Source organism: Aptenodytes patagonicus, chromosome 16 (assembly GCF_965638725.1).
Source record: "Aptenodytes patagonicus chromosome 16, bAptPat1.pri.cur, whole genome shotgun sequence".
Classification (NCBI taxonomy): domain Eukaryota; kingdom Metazoa; phylum Chordata; class Aves; order Sphenisciformes; family Spheniscidae; genus Aptenodytes; species Aptenodytes patagonicus.
In genome coordinates this window covers 1304362-1331013 of record NC_134964.1, presented here as the reverse complement: position 1 = coordinate 1331013, position 26652 = coordinate 1304362, and the positions used below count along the sequence as shown (strand labels likewise).

The window sequence follows — 26652 nt, the reverse complement described above, 5'->3', positions numbered from 1 at the left end:
TCATTCTATGCAAGAGGGGTTAATTATGTAAAGTTTTGTATTTACTACTGGAAGTAAAAAATGTCCTGTATAGTGTAGGAATGTCTGGAATTCTTTTCTCCCTTACTGGTAAAATTTCTTAAATAATGACCCCTTTTTAACGACAGCTTCTTATATTGACAGAATCTGGTTATCAGGTTATAAGTATCTGTAACTTCAGGTGGTAAAGACATTTTAGCTCTCTAAAATAGCCGTAAAAAGGACTTTGTCAGGCTTGGTAGACTTCAAATACCTTCTCTCAGATCCGGACCCACCCGTGATGTTTCTTTTGAACAGCCTGCATCGGAGAAGTAGGATTAGAGACCGTTGTAATGAGCCTTGATTGTTTTTTTTCCTGTGTTCTCAATTTAACCTGCTGTAAAATCCAGCTCTGCAAGCATTGATTTGGATTGGTAAGTACATCGCTATTGATTGATTATTTTTTTAATGCAACAACTTGCAATTGTCCCCGTCAGCTGGAACAAGGTTGGCACAATCTTGCTTTCTTCTCTCATCAACAGCTTCTGACTTCAGTAGAAGAACTGTTGCATTAATTTGTGTTTCATAATGTGAAAGCCTGGGCTAGTAATGAGCGAGGTGTGTTGCCAAGTCACTAAACCTTGGGCTTGTGTGTGTTGCCCGGGCTCGTACCCGATTACCTGAGTTACAGTCTTCAAATGTCAAGAGGGAAAATGAGCGCTTAAGGTGAAGACGCTTCCTGTGTTGGAGAAATGTAAGAATCGGATTTGAAGTCTGTCAGTCTTTATAATGTTCTTTAAAAACAGGTATTTCATTCATTGAACACTAAAGTATGTGAGTTGACACGCGTTCTCAGACACGTGTGACTTCAGCAGGAGTTGCGTGTTGAGATTTACGGGTGAAATTTCTCTTGCGTTTCTGAACTCGAAATACACCCAGTTGTGTCAGTGGCAAGTACGGCGAGCTCTGTCCTAAGCAAACCACAGAACGAACTACTTGAGGTCACTTGCTTAGGGAGAGGTTTAAGGGAAGCCTGAGCAAAATGCCACCAGGCCTTCAGCGAAGGGTCTCTTCGCAGGGTGGGTTACCTGCGGGCCGTGGTATCCACGGTGTAGGCTTCGCTGTATTTGCCAAGCGTTCGTTGGTAACGTGGCTCTGGGTTCCTTCGTCTTCGTTTTACTCTAAGCCGCGTTACTTGGCTACCGGAGCAGCAAAGTGTTGGACATCTGAAACCTTCAATGGGGTCAAACTAACCTCAGTATTTGGATAGCAGGTTTTTATAACCGTAAGGTAGCGCAAGTTATGTACCTTACTTCGCAGCTACCCTTCTTTTAGAGCTCAAAATCTTTCTGCTGATCTTTGATTTTTATGTTATTTTAAATACACCTCTTTAACCTTTTCCTTGCTGCGTCTGAGGAAAGCTAAAGCAGTTATCGGTTCCTTGTTCTACGGATACTAACACGGGTTTCAGTGTTTGTTTGTTTTTTTATTGTTGTTTTATGTGATGTGAATACCCTCTCCCTTCAATATTTGTACGATGGTGCTAATATATTTGGTAACAATCCTTTATTGGGAAGGGATTTTAAAAAACTGTGATTTAAACTGAATTTTTCTTCCTTTTAATTTTCGTATTTAAAACAAGAAGCTACAGCTTTGGCCCCTGGGAAAATGTTGGGGCGGGAATCAAGATTAAACAAATGGGGTTTTTACATCATTTCTGTATGTATTTGATATATAGATCAATATCTGTACAAATTTAATCTTTTATTTTCTTGGTAATTTGTGTGGTCAATGAGAGAGTATTTAAAGCTTTCTCATGCAACGTACCTAAGTGGAAAAAAAAAAATGCTTTTGGAGAAATTAATGTTACTTTCATTTTTATGAGACTGCAGATTTTCAGCATGGATGTGAAAAGCATTAAAATTATAACTTTGTGTACAAGATGAAAATAATTCACTAAATTTGCCTTTTTTACACAAAATAAAAATGATAAAAAGTCTTTTTTCTGAAGAGCGATTGTTTTGTTTAAAAGGCGCTCCTGGGCACATACACGAATGCACCCCAGCTTGCTTCTCGCCTAAGAGAAGGCAGATAAATAAAAATACCCGCCGCTTGCAAAACCGTGAATATTTTAAGTAACGGGGTATGTTCGTCTGAGCACAAATAAAGCGGGCGAGGCAGAGGGCAGGGTTTTCCATCGGAGGAGGTGGTGGCGTCAGACAAGCATTCAACAGAGCAAGCCTTGCACTCGGTCTCCTGTTTCACAGCTGGTATTAACAGTTGTGTAGGGAGGGAGATTTTGTCACGGGGCGGCATCACATTTTTCTTCTAGTTCAGTTCTGCTGTGCTGGGAGCAGCTCGAGCATCCCTTCAGCTCTCCCTCTGCAAGGTGGCTTTGCAACTGTAACGTACCTCCGAGCCTTCGCAGCCCTTTGCCATGAACAGAAGTCACCGCGTTTTTACTCTGCTAGGCCTGTACATGGAAGCCTGGGTTAACTATTCCTTCTACGAGAGGAAAGCACTCAACGACTGAGTAAAATGACTTATGTGGGTGTTCGAACGCAGTAGTCTGTTTTATAGTGAATGCACCACAACGCCTTAGTTCCTATCCATTTATTTGACAGTGCTGAAAATGACTAGGATAACCGTGGTGGTAATTGCTCCCAGGTCAATAGCTGGAATGAGATGATGCGTTACCAAGGCACAATTCACTGTGGAAGCTCCCTTCACTCGTAGATCCAATCATGTGCGCAAGATTTGAAGTTGATGAGCTCTGCAGGTTTGAACCACAGGTTGATCTCCTTCTGCGCGCTTTCTACGGAGTCGCTGCCGTGAATGATGTTCCTGCGGAAGGAGACAAACGCGTTGGTCCCTCTGGAAATACACTTTGAGCAACCCGGCAGTTCTCCATATGCAAAACCCTGGATGAAGCATCTAGAGCTGCAAGACTATTTCAGGTACGGCACCGAGACACCCCCACTACAGGAGCTAGTGAGGCCTAGCCGGGTGACCAGCCCCCGCCGCTGACTGATCTTACATGACGCTCTGATGAGGAGCTCTATTTCAAAAAAGCCATTTTCTTAAGTAGCAGTTACGGATTGTGACCTGCAAATAGAATACCATCACACTAGGGTATCTGCCAACAATTTTGACTTTCTAGCATAAGAGACTACCAACACTTGAGGTTTTTAATTGCGACTGGTAACAAACTGAGCACAAACCTTCCCACTTGGATGCAGAAGTCGCCACGGATGGTACCAGGCTTGGAGTCGGCAGGGTTTGTTTCCCCTAGCATTACTCTCCCAGTTTTCACCACGTTGAGTCCTTCCCATACCTTAAGGAAAAAAGACAAACAAATCCTATTAATCGATGCTTACACAAATACCAAAGATTAATCTTTGCTAATGACATACTTCGCAAAGCAACAAGGGCTCCACCACTAAGAAAATTAATCCAGCCTAGATTCCCCCTTAGGCCTGTAAAGACGAATAGGGAAAAAACCGTATGAACTGAAAGCGATTATAGAAAGGACCATCAGCGTCGTCACTCCAGTGAAGGAGAAGCTTTACCAAGCCTCGGGGTTAACTGATGTACGAGGCCAATCCCGAAACCTTCCTGTAGTGACAGGGTAAGGGCAGCCGCGGGCGTTGCAGGCGCTCCTGGTTGGGCACACAGTCACGAGGAGACGCTACAAGGGCAATTTTATTGTTTTGGGGGGAGTGCAAAAAAGAATGACACAGAAGAGGGGTTTCTGTGGGAGAGCCCTGACCTGTTTTTGCCCAAAACAACAGGTTCTTTGGTGCAGAAGACTGGCTTTCAGGAATTTTGTTTAATCCATGCTAAGCGTTTTAATACGCATTTTATACATGCACGCTTTCCTTCTTGTTAACAAATAGTTACTTCTTACTTGATTGTCTTCATTTTAATTTTGGTTTTCTTTTGCCACTATCAGAACTGGGTAGTTTGAAAAAGTGTTTCCGTAACAGCGTGTCTGGATATTTTAAAATAATTTACAGAGCGAGACACATACATTCAAGGAAGTAGAAGTGAAATCAAGCCACTTACCATGGCCACAACAGGTCCGGAGTTCATGTATTTAACCAAACCAGGGTAGAACGGTCGGTCTTTGAGGTCGATGTAATGTTGCTTGAGAAGGTCTTCAGAGGCCTTTGAAAGGACAGACGCAACGTTAAATACCACCTTCAAAATACCATACCACAAAAGGCGTTACTGCTGTAAGGCTGCAGCATTAGTGACAGGATTCACCAGTCATCAATATTATCGACAGCTGCTGCAACGCTATCATGACCTCAGTGACGGTTCCTAGTGTAAAATCAAAGGCGTGCACAACCTGCCATCTTTCTTCCTAGCAGTGTCGGCGTTGCGAGTCGTCAAAATTATTTCTTTGCCTTACAGTTATCCCCAGCAATAAGCTGCGCACAAGGTGCCTGGAGGATGTCACCCGACACAACCTTTCAGTCAAGGTCATTTCAGGGCTCTCGGTTCGGCTGCTTCCAGCCATCCGAGCAAATCTCGCTCCCTTAGGAAATGGCAGAGACCAAACGTTTGCGGCCGACGGAAAGCTTGGCCGGGTGAGTGACGCGGTACTTCCAGCCGCTGCGCAAATTCGGCATCAGACGCCCATTCCGATGCAGGAGAAGCCGCAGAGGAAGGGAGGTGTATTTAAGTACCTCTTCTGGCAGCGGAGGGAAAGCGTTAGGGCAGAGCCGGCGCAGGGGCCGTTCCCCGGGCGCGGAGACTTACGTGCACGAACTTCATGGCCACCAGGCGGAAGCCCTTCTGCTCGAACCGCTTGATGATCTCCCCCACCAGCCCCCGCTGCACCCCATCGGGCTTGATGGCGATGAAGGTGCGCTCGCAGTTGGCAGCCATCGCCCTGCGGGGCAGAGGGACGCGCGGGGCTGAGGCTCGGCACCGCCGCCCCAAGGTCGCAGGCAGCCGGCGGCCGCCCCGCCATGGCGGCGCCCGGCCCGCCCCGCCCGGGCCCACGTGGCAGCGGGCTGGCGTTGCGTCCCCGTCCCCCTCCCCGGGCCTGGCCGCGCTCAGCCCGCGGGGCCCCGCTCCCGCCCTTCCCCTCCCCTCCGCCGCCCTCGCCGCTCGCTGAGGCGAGGCCCGCAGGCCGCCGCTGCGCCCGGGGCTGCGGCGGCCGGTCCGCCATGAGGCGCCGGCAGTTGTTGCGGCGCGGCCCGCACCCCCTCGGCCTCCCCTCGCGGAGCGGGGCCGGGGGGGGGGGGGGGGGGCCCTGCCCTCGCCTCACCTCGCCTCGCCTCGCCGGAGCTCCCGCAGCCGCCGCCGCCCGCACCGCAGCCGCCGAAGAAGAAGGAGAAGGAGGAGGAGGAGGAGGAGGAGGCGGGCGGCCGCCGGATCCCCCGCCCTGCGGAGAGGAGGAGCCGCCCGGCTTGCGGCGCTCGGGGGCGGGCCCGGCGCGGCTGGGGGATCGCTTCGGCGCCCGCCCGCCCGCCCGCCCGCGCTGCCGGGGTGCGGACCGGCTGCCGCCGACCCCCCCCGCCGCGCCAGGCAGCCGGCCCGGCCGCGGGCCGCTCGCCGGGCTGGGGCAGCGGTCGGCCGGGCTGCGCCCAGGGGGCCGGCGGCACCGGTCGCCTTCACCTCCTCGAAAGCCGCCTTGGGGGGTTATTAACTTCCAGTCGCAGCAGCGGGGGCGTCAGCCTTTTCCGCGGCGGAAAGGCGACGGGCGTTTAGCTGCACGAAACCCTTTTTTACCGAGAGGTACTCGCGCTGCTGCTCTACCCCCGCAGCCGGCCGACTCGCGGTTGCTGCCGCCAGCCTAGCTCGACCCCGCAGCACGCCTTACGGCTGCCTGAAACTATTTCTCACGGAAAAGCGACAGAGGATCTGAGCGCCAGGAGAGCTACCGGTGACATTTCTTCTGTCGGGACACGGGAAGATGAAGCTGCGAAGTGTCAAAACGCGGGTGTCAAACTCCACCGCCCCCGGACCTGCATCACGACGAGAATGAGGAAGAGCGTTGTTACCTGTTTACTGCTTGGTACTTTACTGATTTACAAAATGCGTTTTATCCTCCTGAGCTAGTTACAATCACACACCTTCACTGCAATTCTAATACTAAAGAAACACCCTCTGCAGTACTTGACGCAGTCTCTTACTGACGGGCCACTTACGATGGGTGAAACTGGACGCGCTCACTCGGGCACCTCGGACGTGCCGGAGTATTGCACTTCTTCGAGAGATGGCCGACCTCCACCTCCTCTCGGTCTAAATGCATTAGAAATACTAATCAGTAGCTTTCTGACAACCCCCCCGTCTCCAGGTAACTCCAATTTCTCTATTTTATAGTAAGCAAATCAAGAAAAAGAAACCTCAAGTAATCCTTCAAGCAAAAATGGAACTGGAGACTACTCGCCCCCTGCACAGGTTTGTCACATGTTCCCTTTAACTTAATTATTTATCTCCTGTAGCACTCCTACAGTTTGGTAGTTAGGGAATTTGTTCCCGCTCCTTATGCTCATTAATTAGCTCTAAGGCAATACAATGAAAATTTCCTTTTATTTCACTTAAACAGCAACTGTTGTTTTATTTTGCACCATCTCTTTTCAGGAGTTAGATGCTTACGATACTTTATGAAGATCGACGTCAACATTCATTGCACAGTTTCGTATTTGAAACAAGAACTTGCTGTAGGAAAAAAATCTAGGAGATCAAACAACTAACTTCATGAACCTCTTGCTTTTAATGAATACAGGTTGCAGGTAAATAAATACATAATATTGACCCCAACACATTTCTTGTTCCTCATCCGGTACAGCTAGTGAATATTTGTTATTAAGATTTCTGCAAGAGGCGGATAGTTTTCTCTGATAGAAGCAGGCACCTCTACTGAAATACATTTAGCATTATCGTGACTGTATTTCATTACATGATTAAATAAATTAAAAAAAAAAAAAGCTACAGTCACTTCTGAAATACCTCACCCAAGAACAGCTCGCTTTGTAGTTCCAACTATTAAGGAAAGGACACAAATGAGAACACAGCTGAACTATCAGCTCTTCAGTCAGTAAAGCAAACGGCGCCCTGTTGCTCTGCGCAACGTCAGAGGACTGCTACAGTGAAGTGGCTGAAGGCAGATCTCCCTCACCAACCCACGCTGATCTTCTTTTCACATAAAAGGGCATTTCAGAAAGCCTGGCCTATTAATCCTTCCTTAAAATGCTAAATAAATCCCATGTGGGGATAAAAAAAGCAAGCTGAAACAGTGTCAATCTAGAGGAAAGTTCTCATTTTAGTCAAAGCTATGCTCTGTGTACAGGCACAGCGCGTTCCGCAGGGAGAAAGAAGCTTTTTTTCTCCAGCCGTCTTGGGCATGGGGATTCGCTCGATACCAAGTTCAGTCCTCGGCGTTTGGGCACACCATCAATATATTTACATACCACCAGTTGTCCCCCAACATTTTAACAATGTCAACTTTTGACACTGAGCCATTTGCATATTTATTTACCAAATAAATTTTTACCAAATTTTTTTCTATTCACCAAAATGCCCTCTTTGACTACAGAGTGTTTGGGGACAATATACGCGTTATATGCTCTGTGTTTTAACCTCGTATCTCTCACCCGCAGAAGCAGCTTTTTAAGAGTACAATTCCATCTATAACTCGACAGCTTTTTAACCAAAGCAGCAGCGAACACTGACTATATTTACTATTCCCAACAGAGCAATATCAGAGAATTCTGAGACGGGTTTCTACCAGTTTATATGAAGGGCGTTGAGACAGCTAGAGGCTAGCAGCTGTTTACAGACAGAATATCAGAAGGTATCGGCTCAGTTCTACTCATAGATCCATTCATGAGCACAGCTTCTGTAATCAACCAGTTCGTCAGGAGTGAACCACAAATTGATCTCTGTCTCAGCACTTTCTACAGAATCACTTCCGCGAATGATGTTCCTAGGAAAAGAAAAGGTGGATATAAAAGCAGTAATACCATCCTCAAACTCAAAGCAAAGCACGCTTCGCTTTTTGAAGCGGTCTCCATTATGGAGAGAAGCTGTAAGTAACGGTAAAGCAGCAATAGGCAGGGAGCGTGCCGTCCCAGCTCTGCTCATCGTTTCTGTCGATGGGGAAGACCACAACTCGACTCCCATCTTTAGATCGTAACATGACACGGGCACAGGGAACGGCAGCTCCGTGCATAAGATAGAGAAGGATGGAGCACAGTTCCTACATACATCATGACATATATCATGACACACCACTGGACATTTAGTGTCTTTAGATGATATCAATCGTTTCAAAACATACCTTCCAACCTGAACGCAGAGGTCACCACGAATGGTGCCAGGCTTTGAATCGAATGGATTAGTTTCCCCCAGCATCACTCTTCCAGTCTTAACCACGTTAAGACCTTCCCACACCTTAAAAACAAAAAAAATCCATTGAGATTATTAAATCTTAGCGGTAGATAAAGTAGTAAGAGTTAATCATACCTTCCAGGATTACGCAACGCTGTCCATCACAAATCACCATCCGAATATTCCTAGTAGCAAGACACACTTTATCTCCAATTTTCCTGTCAGATTCTTGAAGCCTCTACTGAAGTTCTCTCCTTCTGCACAATACCTCTCCTCACCAAGGACGGGAAGAGAGTAATTTTAAACCTCAATATGGTAAACAGCCTTACAAAGCTGTCTGCTCACTGAAGATCTAGACCTCCAGCTCAACTATCTTACAAATACACTATCAAGGAAAAGAAGAGAAAATCCCTTCTAATGAAGTTAGACTGAAAAAGATTTTCAAAGTTACTATGGCTTAGGAGTATAGTAAAAATATTCTGCCAGCATTTTTCAGCTTGCTTAATACATGGCATCTCATAGCGGGTTTTTTGTGCAGGTTTGCGGTTTCCCAAGGTCCCAGCTTTGGCTCCCCCTTTACCCCTGCCTTCTTCCTCAACACACTGACTCAAAGGAGAGAAAGATTATGAAACAAAGATTAAAAGAAAAAGGAGTCAACAGCATGTCTTCCTAATTACAGTATTTGAATCTAGGTTTTAAAGTCCTTTTAAAAGTAAACTAGAATTCAATAGGTAACACAATCTTATTGCAGGTAAGACAATTATACAGTGCATTTTCCTTAGCTGAGCTTCATTTTTAAGGACTCACCGTAGCTACAACAGGTCCCGAGTGCATATACTGCACCAGACCATCATAGAACGGCCGGTCCTTGAGGTCAATGTAGTGTTCTCTCAGAAGGTCTTCAGAGGCCTGCATTAAAAACCAACCAACCAGCCAAAAACAGCTTACTGTAAGAACTTAAGAGCATACTGAAATCACAGATTAACCACAGAGCACTATTAATCCTAAAACTTGCACGCACTTGAAAATTCTGCATTTCTAGCATCTTCCTAGAAGTACTTTGGTCGATACGAACTTGAACTGTTTGCTTTAACCACAGCTGAACTTAGCAAAGTATCTTTTGCCAATACAGACAGTTTATGTGACCTGGCATTTGTTGAAGATACTCGGAGATATTTATTAGGTATAGGATGCAGCTAAAAGAATATTCTCTTCAGACTAAGGACATGAAGTTACCAAAATTAGCATGCTTGGCATGTCTAAAGCATTTAGCCAGAGCTGGGAATTGGAACTTTTCCAAAATAGTCAAAGACTTCGCAAAATTTCAGGTTTAACTGTTCTGAAGATGACGCTTGTCGTTACAGCCTGCTGCTCTACTTTAAGGCTGCAGTTTATATGAAAAAGGAGACATACAAATTAAGGAAAGCTTACATGTATTAATTTCATGGCCACCAGTTTGAATCCTTTCTGTTCAAACCGCTTGATGATCTCTCCCACCAGTCCCCGCTGGACTCCGTCAGGCTTGATGGCGATGAAGGTGCGCTCGGAGATAGAAGCCATCGTCCTAACGAGGAAGGGAATAAAAGTCATTATTCCAGGATCAGCAGGCAAGTGCAATCCCAGCCCTGTATCGCGTGCGATGTCAGCTATCATTATAATTAAATCGGCCACATCTGAAGGTCATTAACCCATGATCTGCACCGAGCGGATAAATAATCGCTGTACACGGGTTTTCACAAGTGCTACAAAAGTAAGTTTAAAACAATAACAATGTGCCACATATAGAAACAAGCAATCAGCAAATATTAGAATCAGAAAAGCTCTAAGTGGAAGGGAAGGTAAAGACTGTCACAGACGGGAGGCTGCTGCCCGCAATTTAGGGCAAAGTAGGCTGAATAAATCCATACGCATCATTTTCATCTGTAAACCGATATTATCGGGTTGGGGTTTTTTTGGAAGACTGTTTTGCTGCAAGTGCGTGTCTGTGTGTGTACACACACACACAGGTATACGGGTACCTACAGACGCACGCAGACACTCGGGGGCGGACGGCACTGGGCGCACCGCGGGACGCAGCAATGGGTGCCGTGTCGGTGCTGTAGAAAAGCCCTGAAACGGGCCGGGGTTTGGCCCCCGCCCGCGGCGGGGCGAGGCGAGGCCAGGCGGGCTGGGGCCCTCCCCGCCGCCCCTGTGCCCCGCGGGCTGCCCGGGCCGGGCGACCCCCGCCCCGCCGCGCCTTTTCTCCGCAGCACCACCCCGCGCCCCCCTCCCGCCGCCCCGTCTCACCTGCTGGCGGCCCCGGCTGGGTCTGGCGGCCCGTCGCGGCGGCCGCTGCCGGCCGAGCCGCGGCTTAACCCTAAGCCGCCCCCGGGGCCGCCGCCTCGGGGCGGCCGCAGGCCGGGGCGGCCGGTTGCCATGGCGACGGCGCGGCCTCCCGCCTGCAGGGGGCGCCGGGCCGGGCCCCGCGGGAGCCCCCGCCGTGCGGCCGGCGGGCGTCGCCGTCGCAGCCCCCCTCCGGTCGCAGGGACCCCCCCCTCCACCGCCCTGCGGCTGCCCCGTACCCCGTGCCGGGACCTCTCGGTCGGTGTCAGCCCGCACCTTTACTCCTAAGCCGCTAATGGGATTGGGTTCCCGCCGGCGGCCCCGGCCTCTTCGTCCGACCCGTCACCGCCTGGGCCGCCCCGCACCGCCGCCTCGCCGCCGTCAGCACGGAGCTCAGAGTACCTGCTGCTGGTTGAGACCATCATCTACCGATTTTCTGTTTTCCAGGTTATTCAAAGTGGGGACGCCAGGGAAATGCCTTTTTTAAGCGTTTAACTCGTAGCTGCTGAACCTCATTTTTCATTTAACAAAAGGCATGCAAAGTCACCTAAATAAAAATCTCGTCGTCATACTGTTCCGTTTTCTTCTGAGTCTCCTCTTTGAAGAAGGCAGGGGTTTTTTTTGCTGGTTGTGCTATTTTAGATCTCCCTTCAACAATTTACCGCTTCGCTGTTCTGCCTCGAGCATTTCACTCCCTTTGAGAGACCTGGGGAGAACGCACCTGGGGGCCCGCGCTCCCGCACTGGCAGCACGTCCCGCCGGGAGGAGATCCGCCCTCGCCTGCTTCCGTTTCTCAAACCGGCGTGACCGTTCTGGGCTCTGCTCCCTGGCTCTTCTTGAAAGCAAAATAATGTGGATTTCACTCCCCTCTGTGCTGCTGAGCGGGGACAAGTTCAGCTGTTCGATGGCATGGATTTCCTTACTTGGGATCCCTTTTCGTCGCTACAATCCATCACACGTCCCCGTCTCGCTTTTAGTTCTGGAGGGAGAATCTAGATCTGGCATAAGCACCTATTGGTACAACCCGTTCACTAGCATTCAGGGGTCTGTATTCCCACGTGTGATCGTACTATGATGTATTCATTTCTCCAAGGTCTCTGATTTAATGAAAGATGTTTAAAAAAACCCCACAGCATTGTATATTCTAGCAAGTCCCCCCTGAAGTTATTTTGGACTTGGAATTTCTGCGTATTCTCCCGATAATGTCGATCCACTATATTCTGTTGTTTCAATACACGTTTATTTAAGACGTTTCATACTACCGTTACAAACTCTAATGCTGTAATCCTCACTAAGGCAAAATAATGTTTAAAAACAGAAAAAGCTCTCTAGAAACAGAATTTTTAGAAAAATACTCACTTAAAAGCAGCAACAGGGCATCTATTAACAGCCTTGCTAAAACTATGTCATTTAACGATTAAAGCTTAGGACTTGCCGTAAGGCGGGCAAGCACTATTTGCAGCTTTACCATAGGTCTGCTGTGAGATCTTCGCCAAGTCTTTTAACTTCATTAAATAAGGGTCATCTTTGTCACTTTTGAGATTAATCCATGATTAGCAGAGCATGTTGTGCATTATATAGTACATGACACGCCACAGAAGTATGCTTCCTTGTTATTTTTAATGTATAAATGAGCAGCTTTTTTGCTGGCTGAAAATTCTACCAAAATTACTAAATTACACTGAAAATTACACGTTTGCCTAAAGTGCAAAGAAGTAGGCCGTCTAGACAAATAATCTCCTAAAAACGGACTCATCATGGGAAGAGAAAGTAAAGACCTTCGAAGTCTTCGGTAAGTGAACTAAGCATATTTACTGAGCTCAAGCCATTTAAACATGACTTAAAACCAGTACAGATTTTTAAACCAGCCTGAGGCAAAAGACCGACTGTGAATGGCTCCAAATTTCATGAGAATTTAAACATAGCTCCTAGCTTTGTCGTTTTGGCCCCAGCTTTATAATGATCTCTGCTAACAGCCTATATCTGTGCCACTCAGGACATCTGGGGAGTTCTCATCGGGACTCACATTTTGTGCTGTGCACCTCTTGCTCCTCATAACCAGACTCGTAAGTCTGACATGTTTTGTTGCTCGTTGCTATACTACTCCTCATTTAGCTAAGTGTTGCTATCATTCCTCTGTTTTTAGCTTGATTTCTGTTGCACTTTAAGATATAAAGCACCACAGAATTAAGCTTTTACAACAATTTCTTCCTCTGGGTAAAGTCCCAGTTAAGCTCTTCTCACCCCACACCGATTCAAGGGCTAATTTTCTTCCCTGGCAAACTGCAAATCAATTTACTTTCAAATAAGCTGTTTTTTCTAGGGATAGGGAATATAATTTTTCTTATTATTCAGAAAACTAATTTTTTTCAGGCAGTTCTTTCCCCAAGAGTGTGAATTGCATTTTACTCTAGTAGTTACCACAGCCAGCCAGTGCTTTCAAGCTACAAAGACAATACTGTCGGGTTTCTTTTCTGCTGTTTTATATGATTGATTAGTTTACTAAATTGACAGGTCATCACAGTCTCTTAATCTCCTGGCAAGCAACTAGGATATAATTCCATGACTTGTTCTATTTTCAATCCATCCCCGAGTTTCTGATCTCACACTGACTGTGGGGTGCGCATCATAAAACGTGATCACAACGGTAAGACTGTCAGCAAGATACATTTTGACACCACTTGAAACTTGGCTCCCAGGTAATTTTTCTAACGTTCATCTTTTTAAATGCTTCATTTAACCATGTTAGAAACCCCCTAGGTGACTAGAGATAAAACACGAGCACAAATGGCTCTCTTCTACCTGTACTCGTCAGTCTGACTGCAACTCCAGTGGCAACGGCCTGCCTGTTCAGCGATGGACTCGCTCCAGCTGTGAAAGAAAACCACATCTCTCAATTTTGCTAGTAGAAACAGGATAAAAATAGCATATCCCCAGAGACCCCTTCCCTTAAAGGCTGTCAGCAGACACCTTGACCCATTTTTGCCATCTGTCAGAACGTACGTCTTCTGAGCTAATGTATTTGTGCGATTTGCCAAGTATGGTGGCAATAACTATAAAACTCTACACAGAGAAAAGGACCTCTGCTACAGCTCCAGACGATTGGTATTTTTATCCTCACAGTAATCTGCAGTTGTTTAGAGCTGTCCTCGCATTATGCAGTAATACGCATGAATAACGGGTGAGGTCTAGGTTAAAAGTCCCCGGCAATTAGGTATGGCCTGCCGACCCTGTCCTGAGAGCAGAACGGAGCTACCTCTCAGCTTCGGCTGTTCGCAGCCTTCCTACAAGATTCATTCGGGCTCAGGAAAAAAACCGCAAGTCAATAACCCCCACCCCAAAGGCTCGCTCGCTTCCGCAACACAGACGGCTGAGGCAAATGGGAAACCGTGTATGACCTAAAGGGAGAGAGAAGTTCTGAAAGACAGCTTCCCTCAACACTCCTGCATCAAGTAAAGACTGTAATCCACGGCAGGCAGCAGGCAAACACAGAGAAGTCGCATTTTTTCCTCAGTGGACAACAGCGAGAGAGAAATATGGGAAAAAAAAAAAAATCTTTTCATGGGGATCATTTCCCATAATTTAAATGAAAATTGCACTTGAGGAGATGTCAGTAGGAAAGTACACATTGTGTCTTTTTTTTAATTATTTTTTAGCTAAAATGATGTAATTTTTTTTGTCATAATTAAAAGGCAAACAGCTCTTCTTTCCTTTTATAAGGAATATAAATATATTATATTTATATTTGTTTATAAATCAATTTGTACTTTAACTGCCTGTGCCCTGGCCGCACTATGTTGAATATTAGCTTAGGAGGATGGTACCTAAACAGAACTCGCACGAAATCCAACATACGGGGCTGAAGTCTTTTCTTCTCGTCATTCCTGCGCAGACCCACTAGCTTACTACATAAAAAGACAACGCAGCATATGCATTTAAAGCACAGTTACTGTCTTAGAATCAGTCCAAATGAGAGAAAATGCAGTGCAAACCTCTACTGCTCTCCAGTGGAAATTAATGCAATCACCACCGTTAAAGTTCCACCACTTCTCAAGCTTTTTCATTTTTAAAAACACACATTTCCTTGTTCCTGTACTGCCACTGGGCCACCGGGTTCCTTAGCTCCGTTCTACATAAAATACTTTTACTTAATGAAAAATAGCCATTTCCCCAAATACGAACTATCTGATAAAAATGAGGGATGTGAAGCAACTCTGAAACTTCCCAATCTCAGTAGATGTTTTCAAATTTACCGTAAACGTCTAGAATAGCTCACGTTATTCCCACGACGAAACACATGATCCAGAAGGGAATTCAGTGTTCCAAATCCTAGGAAAACCGATCTCTTTTAGCAAGTGCAAGATGCTTTCTAAGTTGTGTTACTGCTAATAAAACGGGATTTCTGGTATTAATTTATTCAGGGGCCTCATCAGCAACGAAAGGCCTTTTCGCAGCCAGAGATCAGCCGGCACGGCGACCCAAGCTCCGTTTGTGAGCTGCGAGTCCCAAAATCTCGTTTTCGCTCTGTCAGTCGTCCCTAAATGAACCACCCGATCTGTCTGTGCCCCTGTGGGCGCAATAAGTAAGTAACGACGCTTTCACGTGAACCTGCCGGGCAGCATTTCCTTACATCTTCCATTCAGAGAGATGGAGACGAGTCGTGCAATCCCTCGGGCTCGCGGCCCGCCTCCCCGCTGCCCCGGCCCCACCGGAGGCCGCCTCCACGGGCGGCTGCCTCCCCGCAGGGGCTCGGCCCGCGGGCCTCAGCGCCTCTTCTCCAGCTCCACCGCCCGGCCGGCCGACTCCCCGCCCCGGCACTGCCGCGGCCTAAGCCTCTCCCCTCAGGCGAACGCCCCGCCAGAGGGCCCGGCAGCCCTCCGCCACCAACGCCGGGCGCCTCGGCCGTTGCTCCGGTGACCCCCGGCCCGCCGCAGCCCCCCCCCCCGACCCCCGCGGCCGCCGCCTCGCTCCCGCGGCGCCGCGCTCTCCTGAGGAGGGACGCGACGGGAGAGGGCGGCCGGTGCCGCCGCCCCGCCCACGCCGCCCTCACCGCCCGGCTCCGCCCCCCCCCCCCCCCCCGCGCCGCTGCGGGCGGCTGGCTCGCCCCGCCCCGCCCCGCCCCGCCCGCGTGACGCGGCGGCCCCGCCCCGGCGCGGCGGGTGAGGTCAGTGCCGCGCGCCGGGGCCGCTCTCCGTCCCCCCCCCCCCCCCCTCCCGCTCGCCCGGGCTGCAGGCGAGGCCCCGCCGCAGAGGGAGGAGGAGGCGCCGGGAGCGCGCTGAGGTGCTGCCGCCCCGCCGGGCCCCGAGAGGGAAGGCGCTCGCCGGCAGCCATGGAGCTGGCGGACGGCGTGGTGTACCAGGAGGACCCCGGCGGCCCCGGCCCCGCCATGATGTCGGAGCGGGTGTCGGGGCTGGCGGGCTCCATCTACCGCGAGTTCGAGCGGCTCATCGGGCGCTACGACGAGGAGGTGGTGGCCGAGCTGATGCCGCTGGTGGTGGCCGTCCTGGAGAACCTGGACTCGGTGTGCGCCCACAGCCAGGAGACCAGCGTGGAGCTGGAGCTGCTGCGGGACGACAACGAGCAGCTCCTCACGCAGTACGAGCGGGAGAAGGCGCTGCGCAAGCAGGCCGAGGAGGTGAGGGCGGGCGCCGGGCCCGGGGGCCCAGGCGGGAGCGGAGCCGGTGGAGGGCGGGGGCCCGTTCCCGAGGCGGGCGGCGGCTCCGGGCTTCCTCCGTGGAGGCGGGGGCATTTCCTGCCCTCGGCGGCGGCCGGGCCGCCTCCCTCGGGGCCGCCGAGGGCGGGGCGCTTGCGGCACCCGGGCCCGGGGTGCCCCGCGGCCCGGCGGTGGCTCCTGCCGGCTCCCACGAAGGGAGGCCCTGGGGCGGGGGGGGGGGGGGGGAAGGCTCCCCTCTGAGGGGCCGGGAGCCACCGGGCGCCGGGTTGAGGTCGCGACGTGTTTCTGGGAGGAGGGAAGGGAGGGAGCGCTCCGTCCCCGCCTGCCCCGCTTGCTCGGCCTCCAGCGCCTCGGGGGAGCGGGTCCGCGCGGTCTGCGGGCGCGGGTGGCGGCAGAGCTCTGCCCCGTGCGCCCGCGGGTCCCCCGCTCGGCCCAGCGCTTCCCGGAGGAGGCTTCGGTAGCTCCTGGGAAGCGCCGCTCGTCCAGTCACCGCGTCCGTCGGAGGACAGCGGCACCGCTCTGCAGAGCAAACGTGGGACCCTGTGCTGACCGCGCCGCTCTTTCGCTTTCCGTCCGGGCTGTCTCCGTGGCGGGAGGCGGGTAGCGCGTTTCGGGTCAGTTGTGGAGGGTACTCACAAAAAAAAAAACCAGCGAGGAGGCGTTGCCAAAAAAAAAAAATGGAAATAAGTGCTGTCCAGCCTGTAGTTCTTCACGGTTGGTACGTAAAAGCTGCAGTCAGCAACAGGTGGAGCGGACTGCTCAACGGCAAACTCTGACTTAGGATGTCACTGCAGGAGTTTAAAAAAAAAAACCCTGCAGAATTACTTTGGCATAAATAAGCTTGTGAAGCATTATTTTCCCCAAGATTATAAAGCGATACAATAGAAAGCGGCTGCGCGGGATAACGTCCTCCAGCTCATTGTCTCGCCAAACTCCTGTAGGAAATTGGATCGACAGCATTATCTGTAATAGAACAAGCCATCTTACAAGTCTGTTTCCAGACTTCGTGCCCTGTGCTTATCTCTGTGGTCGCGCTTACCTTCTAAATTTTGCACAAATCGGAAAAATAATGATGCTGAGGGTGAAGACAATATTGATAATGAAAACTTAATCTGGAAAACATTAGCCCTGTACAAATATTTGTATACGTTATGGTTATAAGGCAGTGAAAAATGTTGTCTGCAAATTGTTGCAGGACTTTGGTTGTTTGCTACGAAGTAATGTGGTGTCAACGGTGTCCCCCAAACTCTTGGACCAACAGACCGTTCATCCTCCTTGTCAAACGTGTAGTTGTTTGGCAGTGCTTTGTGGACTTCAGTCTAGGGACTACTGCCGTAAAGACTTAATCACTAGTTCTGACACAAGCTGCATGTAAAAGGCTTTTTAGAAAACATATTTTATTTTTATTAAGAGAGTATGAGACTGATAAATATATTCTGAACTAATTCATGAGAAAATCAATCAGGCTTGAAACACAGGCTGCATTTGCCAGATTGAAAAAAGCAGGCCTTGGGCAGCGGAACAGAAACCATAACAATATGATGAAATAGAATACGGTATTAACTGTGTTATTGTGGCTCTTCAGGAGCTGTACATAACCTATGTTGGTAGTGTACGTCACTGTGATCTCCATTTCTTTGTATCATGGTAAACTAACTTGAGGGGACGAGGATTATGCAGTCTAAAAACTAGTAGTCATGCTGCAAGCCAGCTTACTGATCCTTTCCAGAGTGCAATTAGATCAAAGACCGTATTTTCAGTTGTAAGCGCAAAGGTCATCTTTTCGGTGTGTGCTGAGGTCAATTATGCTGTACATATGTGAAAATGTCTGTCATAAAGCATGGTATGCTCATGAGGTACGTGTTTTATTCAGACTTGATTGTTGCAACCATTTTTTTTAATGTTGAGATAATCCGATGGGTGCAGTATGGTTGAAACGGAAGGAGGGAACGTGAATATAGCGCTATTTTTCTTGGACAACAAGTTACTGGCTTAGTGCGTTTCTCTGATTGTGGAGGTTCCTTGTGTGATCTGATAGCAACATGGAGAATTTTGAGCTACTAAGTTTAATATTCCCTATCATCTGTTCTGACTGTCCTGAAGAATTAGCATACCTTCTTTTACTTTCTGCTTGCTGTTGTAGGAATTTTTATTTGCAGTAGTATCTTGATGAATATTAATGGTTTACTGTTTGAATAGGAATCTCCTTCCACCGTCGTCCTAATTTGCCTCCTTTATTTCCTTTCCTTAAGAAGCGTTACTAAAGAAACATCTTGAAAGTTTTTGCCCATGGACTTCTGTTATAGTGATTTAAAAAAAAAAAAGATTATTTCAGAAGTTCTCGGCCTACTTCTCAGTCCTCTAGGTAACAGCCATGATCTTTTTAATTGCTGTGAAGTCACTTGTCTGACTTTTAACGTGGTACGCTTTGTGATATAGCTAAAGAAATAGAGGAACCAGCTATTCTGCTGTTCTGCTTACAGTTCTGCATAACTTATCTTCCCACTTAGCAATTGTTAGGCAGCATGCCCTGCCACAAAGAAGTGGGAGAGGAAGAAGGATTTGGGGTTCTGCTATTTTATACACTACTAAGTTTTACTTCTGTAGAAACGTACTGCTCCATACCTGGGTGTGTGTGGCTGGCAGAAGGGGTTTTGTGTGGACTTGGAAACAGGATAAAATCTACTCCTTTTAGCCATGTCAAGCTGTCTAATACATCTTTTAGCTTTTCTGCTGTTAGTGGGATTAAGCTGTTCTTGAAATCAGATGTTCAATACATGGTTGCTACTTTTGCAACCATGAAAAAGGATGTACTACCATGAAAATTAGTTTAAGTTTGAGTGATAGTGTGAACTTGGTGGCTGCCTTTTACTGTTCCCAAAGTTAACTTTCTTCCTTAGGATTGCATGTTAAGTAAACGCTCTGCAGTAAGAGTTTTAAGTGTTTTTAATTTATATGAGAGCAAAATTGAGATCCATTCTACAGGAATCGTGCTAAAATAGTGTAAAAGTTACTAGGTGGTTTTCAGCTACATACAATTTTTTCTACCCCAAGTCCATCTGAGCTGGCTTCGTGGTTAACTTTCTCTACCTGCTCCAGGAAGAACATGCTGTTGGCTGAAAAGCTGGCATCATCGCAATAAAAGTTGCTGAGGTACATGTCATGGGGTAATAAAGACTGCCAAGTAGGTGGAACCCTGACATCAGATACGCTTGGTATTGCACCTGGATCGTGTGACGGGAAAACAAGTTAAAATATAAGGAAACAAAAGATGACATAAATGTAGGAAAAAATGTTTCATTTGGCTAGTACTGTGTTCCTAAGTGATCGATTGGTTATATGCATGGGAGAGGGCTCCAAATATGTATGCTGTGCTGTTCCATTGTGTGGTCCGAGTTCATGTTTATTGCAATGATTATTGTTGTAAACTTTAAGTAGATTTAAAATTGATTACATTAAAGACTTCTGAATCTTATTTGTGAAGTACTTTTTCATACTTTTTATTGGAGGTCTTTTAAGAACAGGTTAGACAAATGTCCGTCTGAAATGACGTAGTTGGTACTGCCTGGAGAAAATGGGAAGGATTAAATGGGAGTTGCCAAACATAGTTTATGAAGGTATCACAGGTTTGGGTTTCAGCAGTAGGCACATGCAGAAGGAGGTGTGCATCATATCCTGTGCTTACACCTCATTATATCCTAATTAAAATTAGGATCTCAACATCAACACTGAGCATCAGAGCCTTGAAACAAGATGACCTTTTAAGGACTGTTCCAGCTGTATCTTCTGTAATCTTGTGGTATTCAGTCTGATTGTTTTAAAGACGCATCGGTGTCCTTCAGCTTGTTCTTCTAAAAAAAAAAAAAAGCCAAAACCCCCCTCACTTCTTGTTTGAGCTGTAAGATATGGCTTTGTGGCCTAGACAGGATGTCACTTAAAATGAGGAAAGCTAGATTTTTTTTTTTTGTGTCTGCCTTGGTATTTTGTGTAACTGGTAGCTTGGCTTGAAATAAGAGAATGCCTAGTATCTATATACCGAGTGGCTAACATGTTCCTACATATGTTGCTGAATTTACTGTAAATGATGCAGATGATGTGCAATATGTGAGTGTCTTGTCAATGTAAATTAAAAAAAAAAGTCTTAATATGGGTGCTCAGCCTGTCCTTGGCTGCTGTGGTGGTTTATCTGACTAGTCCTTCCATCGCAGTCATACAGGCTTAGTCAGGACGAGATGATCAATCTCCTGGGGCTCAGCCTGTGTTAATACTATCACTGGAAGGAGAGATGAAACCGAACAGAAACATTCAAAGTCTAAAGTACGCAGTCCATGATTTGATCGGGTATAGTTTTCAGCAGAGGAAAAAAAATTGCCCAGGTCTAATCATAAAAATACTTTGAAGAGATGAAACTTAAATTCTAACGTTAACAAAATGAAGGTAAACTAGTGGAAAATAACCAAACCATTTAACTTTAATACAAACCCACTTTTAATAGTTGCAGCTGAACTTGAGAGGAAATATAACATGTTATCTATCTTTAGTTCATGAGTAACAATGACATTGATGGCTTTGAACGGCTGTTTGTTCAAAAGTATAATTGTCACTGGCCTTTTGCAAGTTATGAGACACATCTGACTTTGGGAAATCATCGGAGAAGCAACTAAACAAAGATGTTACAGTTTTATAATTCTTCTTTCACGTTTTCCCATGTTTAATTTAACAAACCATGTTGGCCTTTAGCCCCAGTGCCAAATTTGTGTCGAACTTTGAAGCCCTTTTTTAAAAGAGAGCTTGCTAAGAATAAGCCAGACGTGACTTGAGTCTTTAATATAAAAGGGGCAAAACTCGTGTATCACTTACTACAAAGGAGACATGAGACAAGTTCAAAGTTTGAGTTTTTCAGTATACATTGACAAATTAATATTCCCAAACTTTGTGTTGACTTTTGCACATCTGTCTTTCTGGAGCAGGAGAACTCATTTTAAGTCACAGAACCCAAAGCAGTGCTACCTGGGCTAGTGTCAGCTGTTTCTCAAGCATTTCATGAGTTAGCTTCAAGCACAGTCATATGAACACCATGCCTAGTCCTGTGATAGCCATGGAGAGCTTGTCTGAAAGGAACTCTTGTTCCACTTCATAGATTGTGATGCATTTCTACATCTGAAGTAATTTTTAAGCAAAACTTCTTCTGATGACCCTGCTAAACTGAAGCTCTTTTCATAGGATTATGAGTTTCTGCTTTTGTAAAAGCTATAAAACACATCGGCTAAAACTTAGTAGTAGCTTGTTAAAAGTTGATGTGTGAGCGTTTGAAGTATTTTTCCCATTAAGTTTTCCTAGCAATATGTAGGAAAAAATTATATTCGAATCACTTATAACATCACACTCCTTAGCGGATTCCGACTTCCATGGCCACTGTCCTGCCTGTCGGAAAAGGACCCGGGGGTGCTGGTCGACAGCCGGCTGAACATGAGCCGGCAGTGTGCCCAGGCGGCCAGGAAGGCCAATGGCATCCTGGCCTGTATCAGAAATGGTGTGGCCAGCAGGAGTAGGGAAGTGATTGTGCCCCTGTACTCGGCACTGGTGAGGCCGCACCTCGAATGCTGTGTTCAGTTTTGGGCCCCTCACTCCAAGAAGGACGTCGAGGTGCTGGAGCGTGTCCAGAGAAGGGCAACGAGGCTGGTGAGGGGTCTGGAGAACAAATCTTATGAGGAGCGGCTGAGGGAACTGGGGTTGTTTAGCCTGGAGAAGAGGAGGCTGAGGGGAGACCTCATCGCTCTTTACAACTACCTGAAAGGAGGTTGTAGCGAGGTGGGTGTCGGTCTCTTCTCCCAAGTAACAAGCGATAGGACGAGAGGAAATGGCCTCAAGTTGCGGCAGGGGAGGTTTAGACTGGACGTGAGGAAAAATTTCTTTACTGAAAGAGTGGTGAAACATTGGAACAGGCTGCCCAGGGGAGTGGTGGAGTCCCCACCCCTGGAGGTATTTAAAAGACACGTAGATGCTTAGAGACATGGTTTAGTGGGCATGGTGGTGTTGGGTTGATGGTTGGACTCGATGATCTTAGAGGTCTTTTCCAACCTCAGTGATTCTATGATCACTATTTTTAAGTTGCTGCCTCCTCTGTCTCTTTTCTTCCGTCTGGTACCCAGCTGCAGCTTGCTTTCTGAGCCTTTAGCTGTCTTGGATGTTTGGGGTTTTTTTATGCAAAGGTTTCTGGTATGCTTTTCCTCCCTGTATGATGAACCTTCTGTGTAACTCGTGTTTGTGGCCTTGCCTTCTCTTTGCAATGCAGAACAGAGAGTACTACATGACCCAAGACATCTTTGGCTGTTAGAAGTATTTGTGCTACCAGTACGCACTGAATTTCTTAAGTTTTTGGTTAAGATAGCAAAAAATATGCTTTTAAAACTGCTATGATGATGAATTGGTAACTTTAATGTTATAAAATGTAAACACTGACATACGCATCAGTGAACTCCTGAATATTGGAGACACAAAGTTCATAAACCAAGGTAGGAGAAGATGGTGGTGATCAGCACAATTGCAGAGTGCCCGTAAATAGTTTTCTATGCAGTTGGCAGATCATAGGAGATGGTTATTAAGTATTTGATGAAGGCTGTGAGCATTTTATAACCTATGAAATGATAACAGAAATTGAGTGGGAATGGAAAGATAGCATGTAATTTTGGTTGGCACTATTGCTGGCGTGTCCCTACTGCGGTGTCTGTACCTTCGTGGCTTACAGGTGAAGATACGCTTCACCGATGTTCAGCCAAACTAAGGATACCAAGAGTCTCTGTATCCACATGCAGTGTTGGCAGGCAAGTGTGCGCAGTTAGGAAAGAATTAAATAATTCATATTTATGTTAGTCCCAAGCAGGCTTCTCTGAAGTAGTTGGCACCTAGTTGATAGTGATTACACAGAGCAACCTAGGTGGGATGCTTGACTGATGGACACTGGACTGAAATGGTTAGTGTCCTTCATGTTTAAATGTGAGCTGTAGCTCTGTTCTGTTGTTCTGGAAACCTGCTTGCATGCTTCCTTGCTGCGAAGGACTGCTGTGTCGCTTCCTATATGCTGCTTGAAGTGAAAGTCTTTTTAAAAACAAATCTAGGAATGACTGTATATCTGTTCTTTCTCTTTGGAGAAAGAACTTTGCTCAGGCTTTTTAAAAAAAATCTGTAATTAATGGTTGAGTCTAACTTCACTTTTTTTGTTTAGAAATTCATCGAGTTTGAAGATTCTCAAGAACAAGAGAAAAAGGACTTGCAGACCAGAGTGGAAGCATTAGAATCACAAACTCGACAGCTTGAACTAAAAGCAAAAAACTATGCTGATCAAAGTAAGTAAAATATATCGCGCTCCCTTTAAGTGATATTAGTGCATTTTAAATTTTGTTCTGTAAAATGATAATACGTGCTAAATATCTGTGCTGTCCAATTCCTGTATTTTGACAGATAACTAGGTTTAACTCTTGTGCAAGTTTGTTTTCCTTAAAATGAAGGCAAACAAAGTAGATACAAGCTTGTGACTCATAATCTGATTCTTCTGGTATCCTACTTGTTGTTTTGTTTTCCTTTTAGACCATGCTATTTTCAAGTTTAGCAACTTTTTCAGGAGATATTTAGAACTTACTCCCTTGTTAGTGATTGTAAAATAAGCTAATTTTCTTCCCATTAAACTGTTGTCTGTGCTAAAAATAAATGTAATCTTTGGGTTTAGAAGCACTGCTGGGATGAGAATACCATTGATGCTGATTCTCATTAGCTTTTGTATAATTTTTGCTGAATTATTTATTTCTATGAGGCATTTAGTTTGTAGAGGAAAAGAGTTAAGGAAGAACACTTCACTTTTAGAGATGTTCTGTGTAATTTATGAAAACCTGTGTAAGTTTTGGAACAAGATAACAACGGTCAGTTTTCCTGAAATACTGAAAGTTACAATGTGAATATGTTGTAGCTTAGACATTCTGCCGGTCTGCTTCTCATCCAGGTACATAGTCATTGAACGAAACTCGATCACCAGTTTTTTTCTACTTCTAGTTGAGCAAAGGGTAGAGGAAAAAAAATACTCAAACCCACAGAAATCTTCTCTTCCCATTTCATCTCCCCCACCCCGCAGTCTTAAATTTAAGATAAAAGACCTATGCTGCTAATGATGGCTTAATTTTTTTTTTGCTGCGAGTCTGTTAAACATGCAGTGAAGGTTAAGATTTTGTTTTCATTTAACCTTTTTAGCACAGTGTAGAAATAACAATCGGTATGAATTAATGTGAACATTTTGCCAAGCTTCTAAGCTAACTTCTATTGATATAAGACTAGCACGTCTATCAGTTAATGTACAGCTTTTATTGCTGGGCCATGCAGAAATGTGAAGTAAGATTGTATCAAGCCTGATAAGGTTGAGATAAGATCAGTTCCTAAAAGCAGAGTGTCAGTTATCAAAATAGCCCCTTTTCACTGTTCTTTCTTCCTTTATTTCTACTCGGCCACCTTTCCTGCCCATAATGCAACAAGTTACAGCTCTCTTTCAACTTAAGGTATAATAATCTTCCTGTAAAGTTAAATTTTCAGTGGCATGAGCGAGTCTATAGCAGGGTCAAAGTATTAGTGCACTAGTGTTAAGGTTAACGTAGGTGGCATGCAGAGCTGAATCTCTGAAATTTGAATGGTTTAGAATGCTGTTGGCAAATCTTAGAGGCGTGTACTTCTTCAGGTCCATTGCAGTTAAAATATTCTCAGATTCTGTACAGGCAGTGATGGAGGGACACTTCAAGCAGTCTTTTCTAGTGAAAACCAGGATGACTGATTTCCAGGAGTGTATCTTTATAGATCAAGTCAAGCTGAAATGGATAATCGTAGACCATATTGTAGAGGCTTGTATCTTGTGATAACTCTAGATTCTTGTGAATGGAAGTGTGTGCGTGTTTAAAAGCAGCAGAAGAGGGGAAAAGAAAACATTGCAACAAGAGTTGAGTGGTCTGTTTCGGTAACAAAGGACACTGTTTCCACAATGTCTGTGCTCTAAGTCCATAGCCCAAACAACTTGTTAATGGGAAACCCTGTACTCTGACAACAAGATTATGGCATCAAGATTGCATCATGTCATAAATGCTGTTACTTTTTCTGTTAATACAAAAAAAAGAAAAATAATTTGTATTCCTGGCAATGTATGTGGCATTATACCTGGAGTTCCTCTTATAGAAATTGCACTTATATACTGATGTACATAATGTCATTTTATATTGTTCTATGAATCTGTTTGTGTGACATTCTTTTTTTGCCTTGAATATTAAGCCTTCAAAAAAAAAAGTGTGATTTTAAGCTTTTAATTACATTGTGTGTATATCATATTAATGAAAGTATTTGCATGAGAAACTCAATTGTTCCAGTAGAACCACTGGGTGTTGGCTAGAACTACTTTTTTTGTAAGAAATAATGTTGTTGAAACAGTTATCATAATAGCATAAAGTTCTGGTGTTAGAACATTGACTCTTAAACAGTTCCAAAACCACCTTATTGGGGAAAAACCTTTTGTGATAGCAAAAATGCAACTTTGGAGAAACAATAGAGCTGGGTTGAACTTTGCTTATGATTTGGGTTGATAACTTGTCTGGGACAACATGAAAGACTGTTACGAAGATTTGACATGCTGCTGATGCAGAGCAAGATCAAAGGGGGCATAAACACAGTTGTTGAACACCTAATGAATATTATGCAAGTGAACTGTTTTTAGTGATCTAAAGTTCTAGGGTGTGAAAACCGTACTAGTGTACATATTCTTGAAGTAGTCCAACTCTACTGCATTATCTTGTTTTCTGTTTTCTAGGCAAGGTGATTTATGTGTCCTGTGATACCAAAGATACCAATGTGTCACTTTAATTCACTGGATGTGGCTACAAGTCTTCTAGCTATAATTCTTTTTCTCTTCTACTTCCTATACTACTGCCTGTGCATCTAAATTAGTCTGTGGTATTGCCAACTGTTACCACATCAACATTCCAAACAGTGGTAGTGTTATCATAATGGGAATTGCAAATGCCTGGCACGGAGCACGTAGGCAAATAAAACCTGGCTTTGCTTTTTTGTGTCGGAGTATAGAACCTGAGATAGCAACGTCAGTTTATGATATGATTAATCGTTTAGAATAGAAAACAGGTAAGGCGTGGTCCCATGTAGTACTTCAACTACAAGACTTTTTGGTTCCTGTAGAGTACTTCTTGCGCTATATGCGTTTTTCCTCAAATAAGCAAGGTGTGTGAGAACAAGTTTTGTCCGTTAAAAAGTTTTGACTTGTTCCTTTGAACACC

At 46.0% G+C, this 26652-nt stretch overlaps 3 protein-coding genes and 1 long non-coding RNA gene across 11 annotated transcripts in view; 2 read left to right on the top strand and 2 right to left on the bottom strand.

The window, feature by feature from the left end:
* Positions 1–2595: 2595 nt before the first annotated feature.
* Positions 2596–5356, bottom strand: LOC143167743 (nucleoside diphosphate kinase). Of its 2 annotated transcripts, none has more exons than XM_076353547.1 (5): positions 5281–5356; positions 4762–4894; positions 4063–4164; positions 3219–3331; positions 2596–2841 (listed from the first exon to the last, which is right to left on the bottom strand). In XM_076353547.1, exons 2-5 carry the CDS (start codon positions 4888–4890, stop codon positions 2724–2726), a joined length of 462 nt encoding a protein of 153 aa, XP_076209662.1. In that variant the 5' UTR covers positions 4891–4894; positions 5281–5356; the 3' UTR covers positions 2596–2723. The 2 variants fall into 2 exon arrangements, with proteins under 2 accessions (XP_076209662.1, XP_076209661.1); XM_076353546.1 differs by having other exon boundaries at positions 5276–5348.
* A 228-nt stretch (positions 5357–5584) lies between these two features.
* On the top strand, positions 5585–6778 carry LOC143167744 (uncharacterized). Its single transcript, XR_012996591.1, has 3 exons — positions 5585–6025; positions 6334–6411; positions 6595–6778. It is a non-coding gene; the product is annotated as an uncharacterized LOC143167744 (long non-coding RNA).
* LOC143167742 (nucleoside diphosphate kinase-like) lies at positions 6705–15408 on the bottom strand. 6 transcript variants are annotated; one of them, XM_076353542.1, is made up of 7 exons: positions 15296–15408; positions 13468–13536; positions 11068–11644; positions 9775–9907; positions 9151–9252; positions 8294–8406; positions 6705–7939 (listed from the first exon to the last, which is right to left on the bottom strand). In XM_076353542.1, exons 3-7 carry the CDS (start codon positions 11088–11090, stop codon positions 7822–7824), a joined length of 489 nt encoding a protein of 162 aa, XP_076209657.1. In that variant the 5' UTR covers positions 11091–11644; positions 13468–13536; positions 15296–15408; the 3' UTR covers positions 6705–7821. The 6 variants fall into 6 exon arrangements, with proteins under 6 accessions (XP_076209657.1, XP_076209660.1, XP_076209656.1 ...); XM_076353545.1 differs by lacking the exon at positions 11068–11644; XM_076353541.1 differs by lacking the exons at positions 13468–13536; positions 15296–15408 and having other exon boundaries at positions 11068–11740.
* Positions 15409–15896: 488 nt separating this feature from the next.
* The window catches only part of SPAG9 (sperm associated antigen 9), a 66170-nt gene continuing 55414 nt past the window's right edge, over positions 15897–26652 (top strand). Inside the window, exons 1-2 of one of the 2 annotated variants that reach the window (XM_076353755.1) lie at positions 15897–16300; positions 23565–23685. In XM_076353755.1, coding sequence (XP_076209870.1) covers positions 15995–16300; positions 23565–23685 — 427 coding nt within the window. In that variant the 5' untranslated portion in view covers positions 15897–15994. The remainder of the gene's footprint in view (positions 16301–23564; positions 23686–26652) is intronic. The other variant, XM_076353757.1, reaches the window with a different exon arrangement.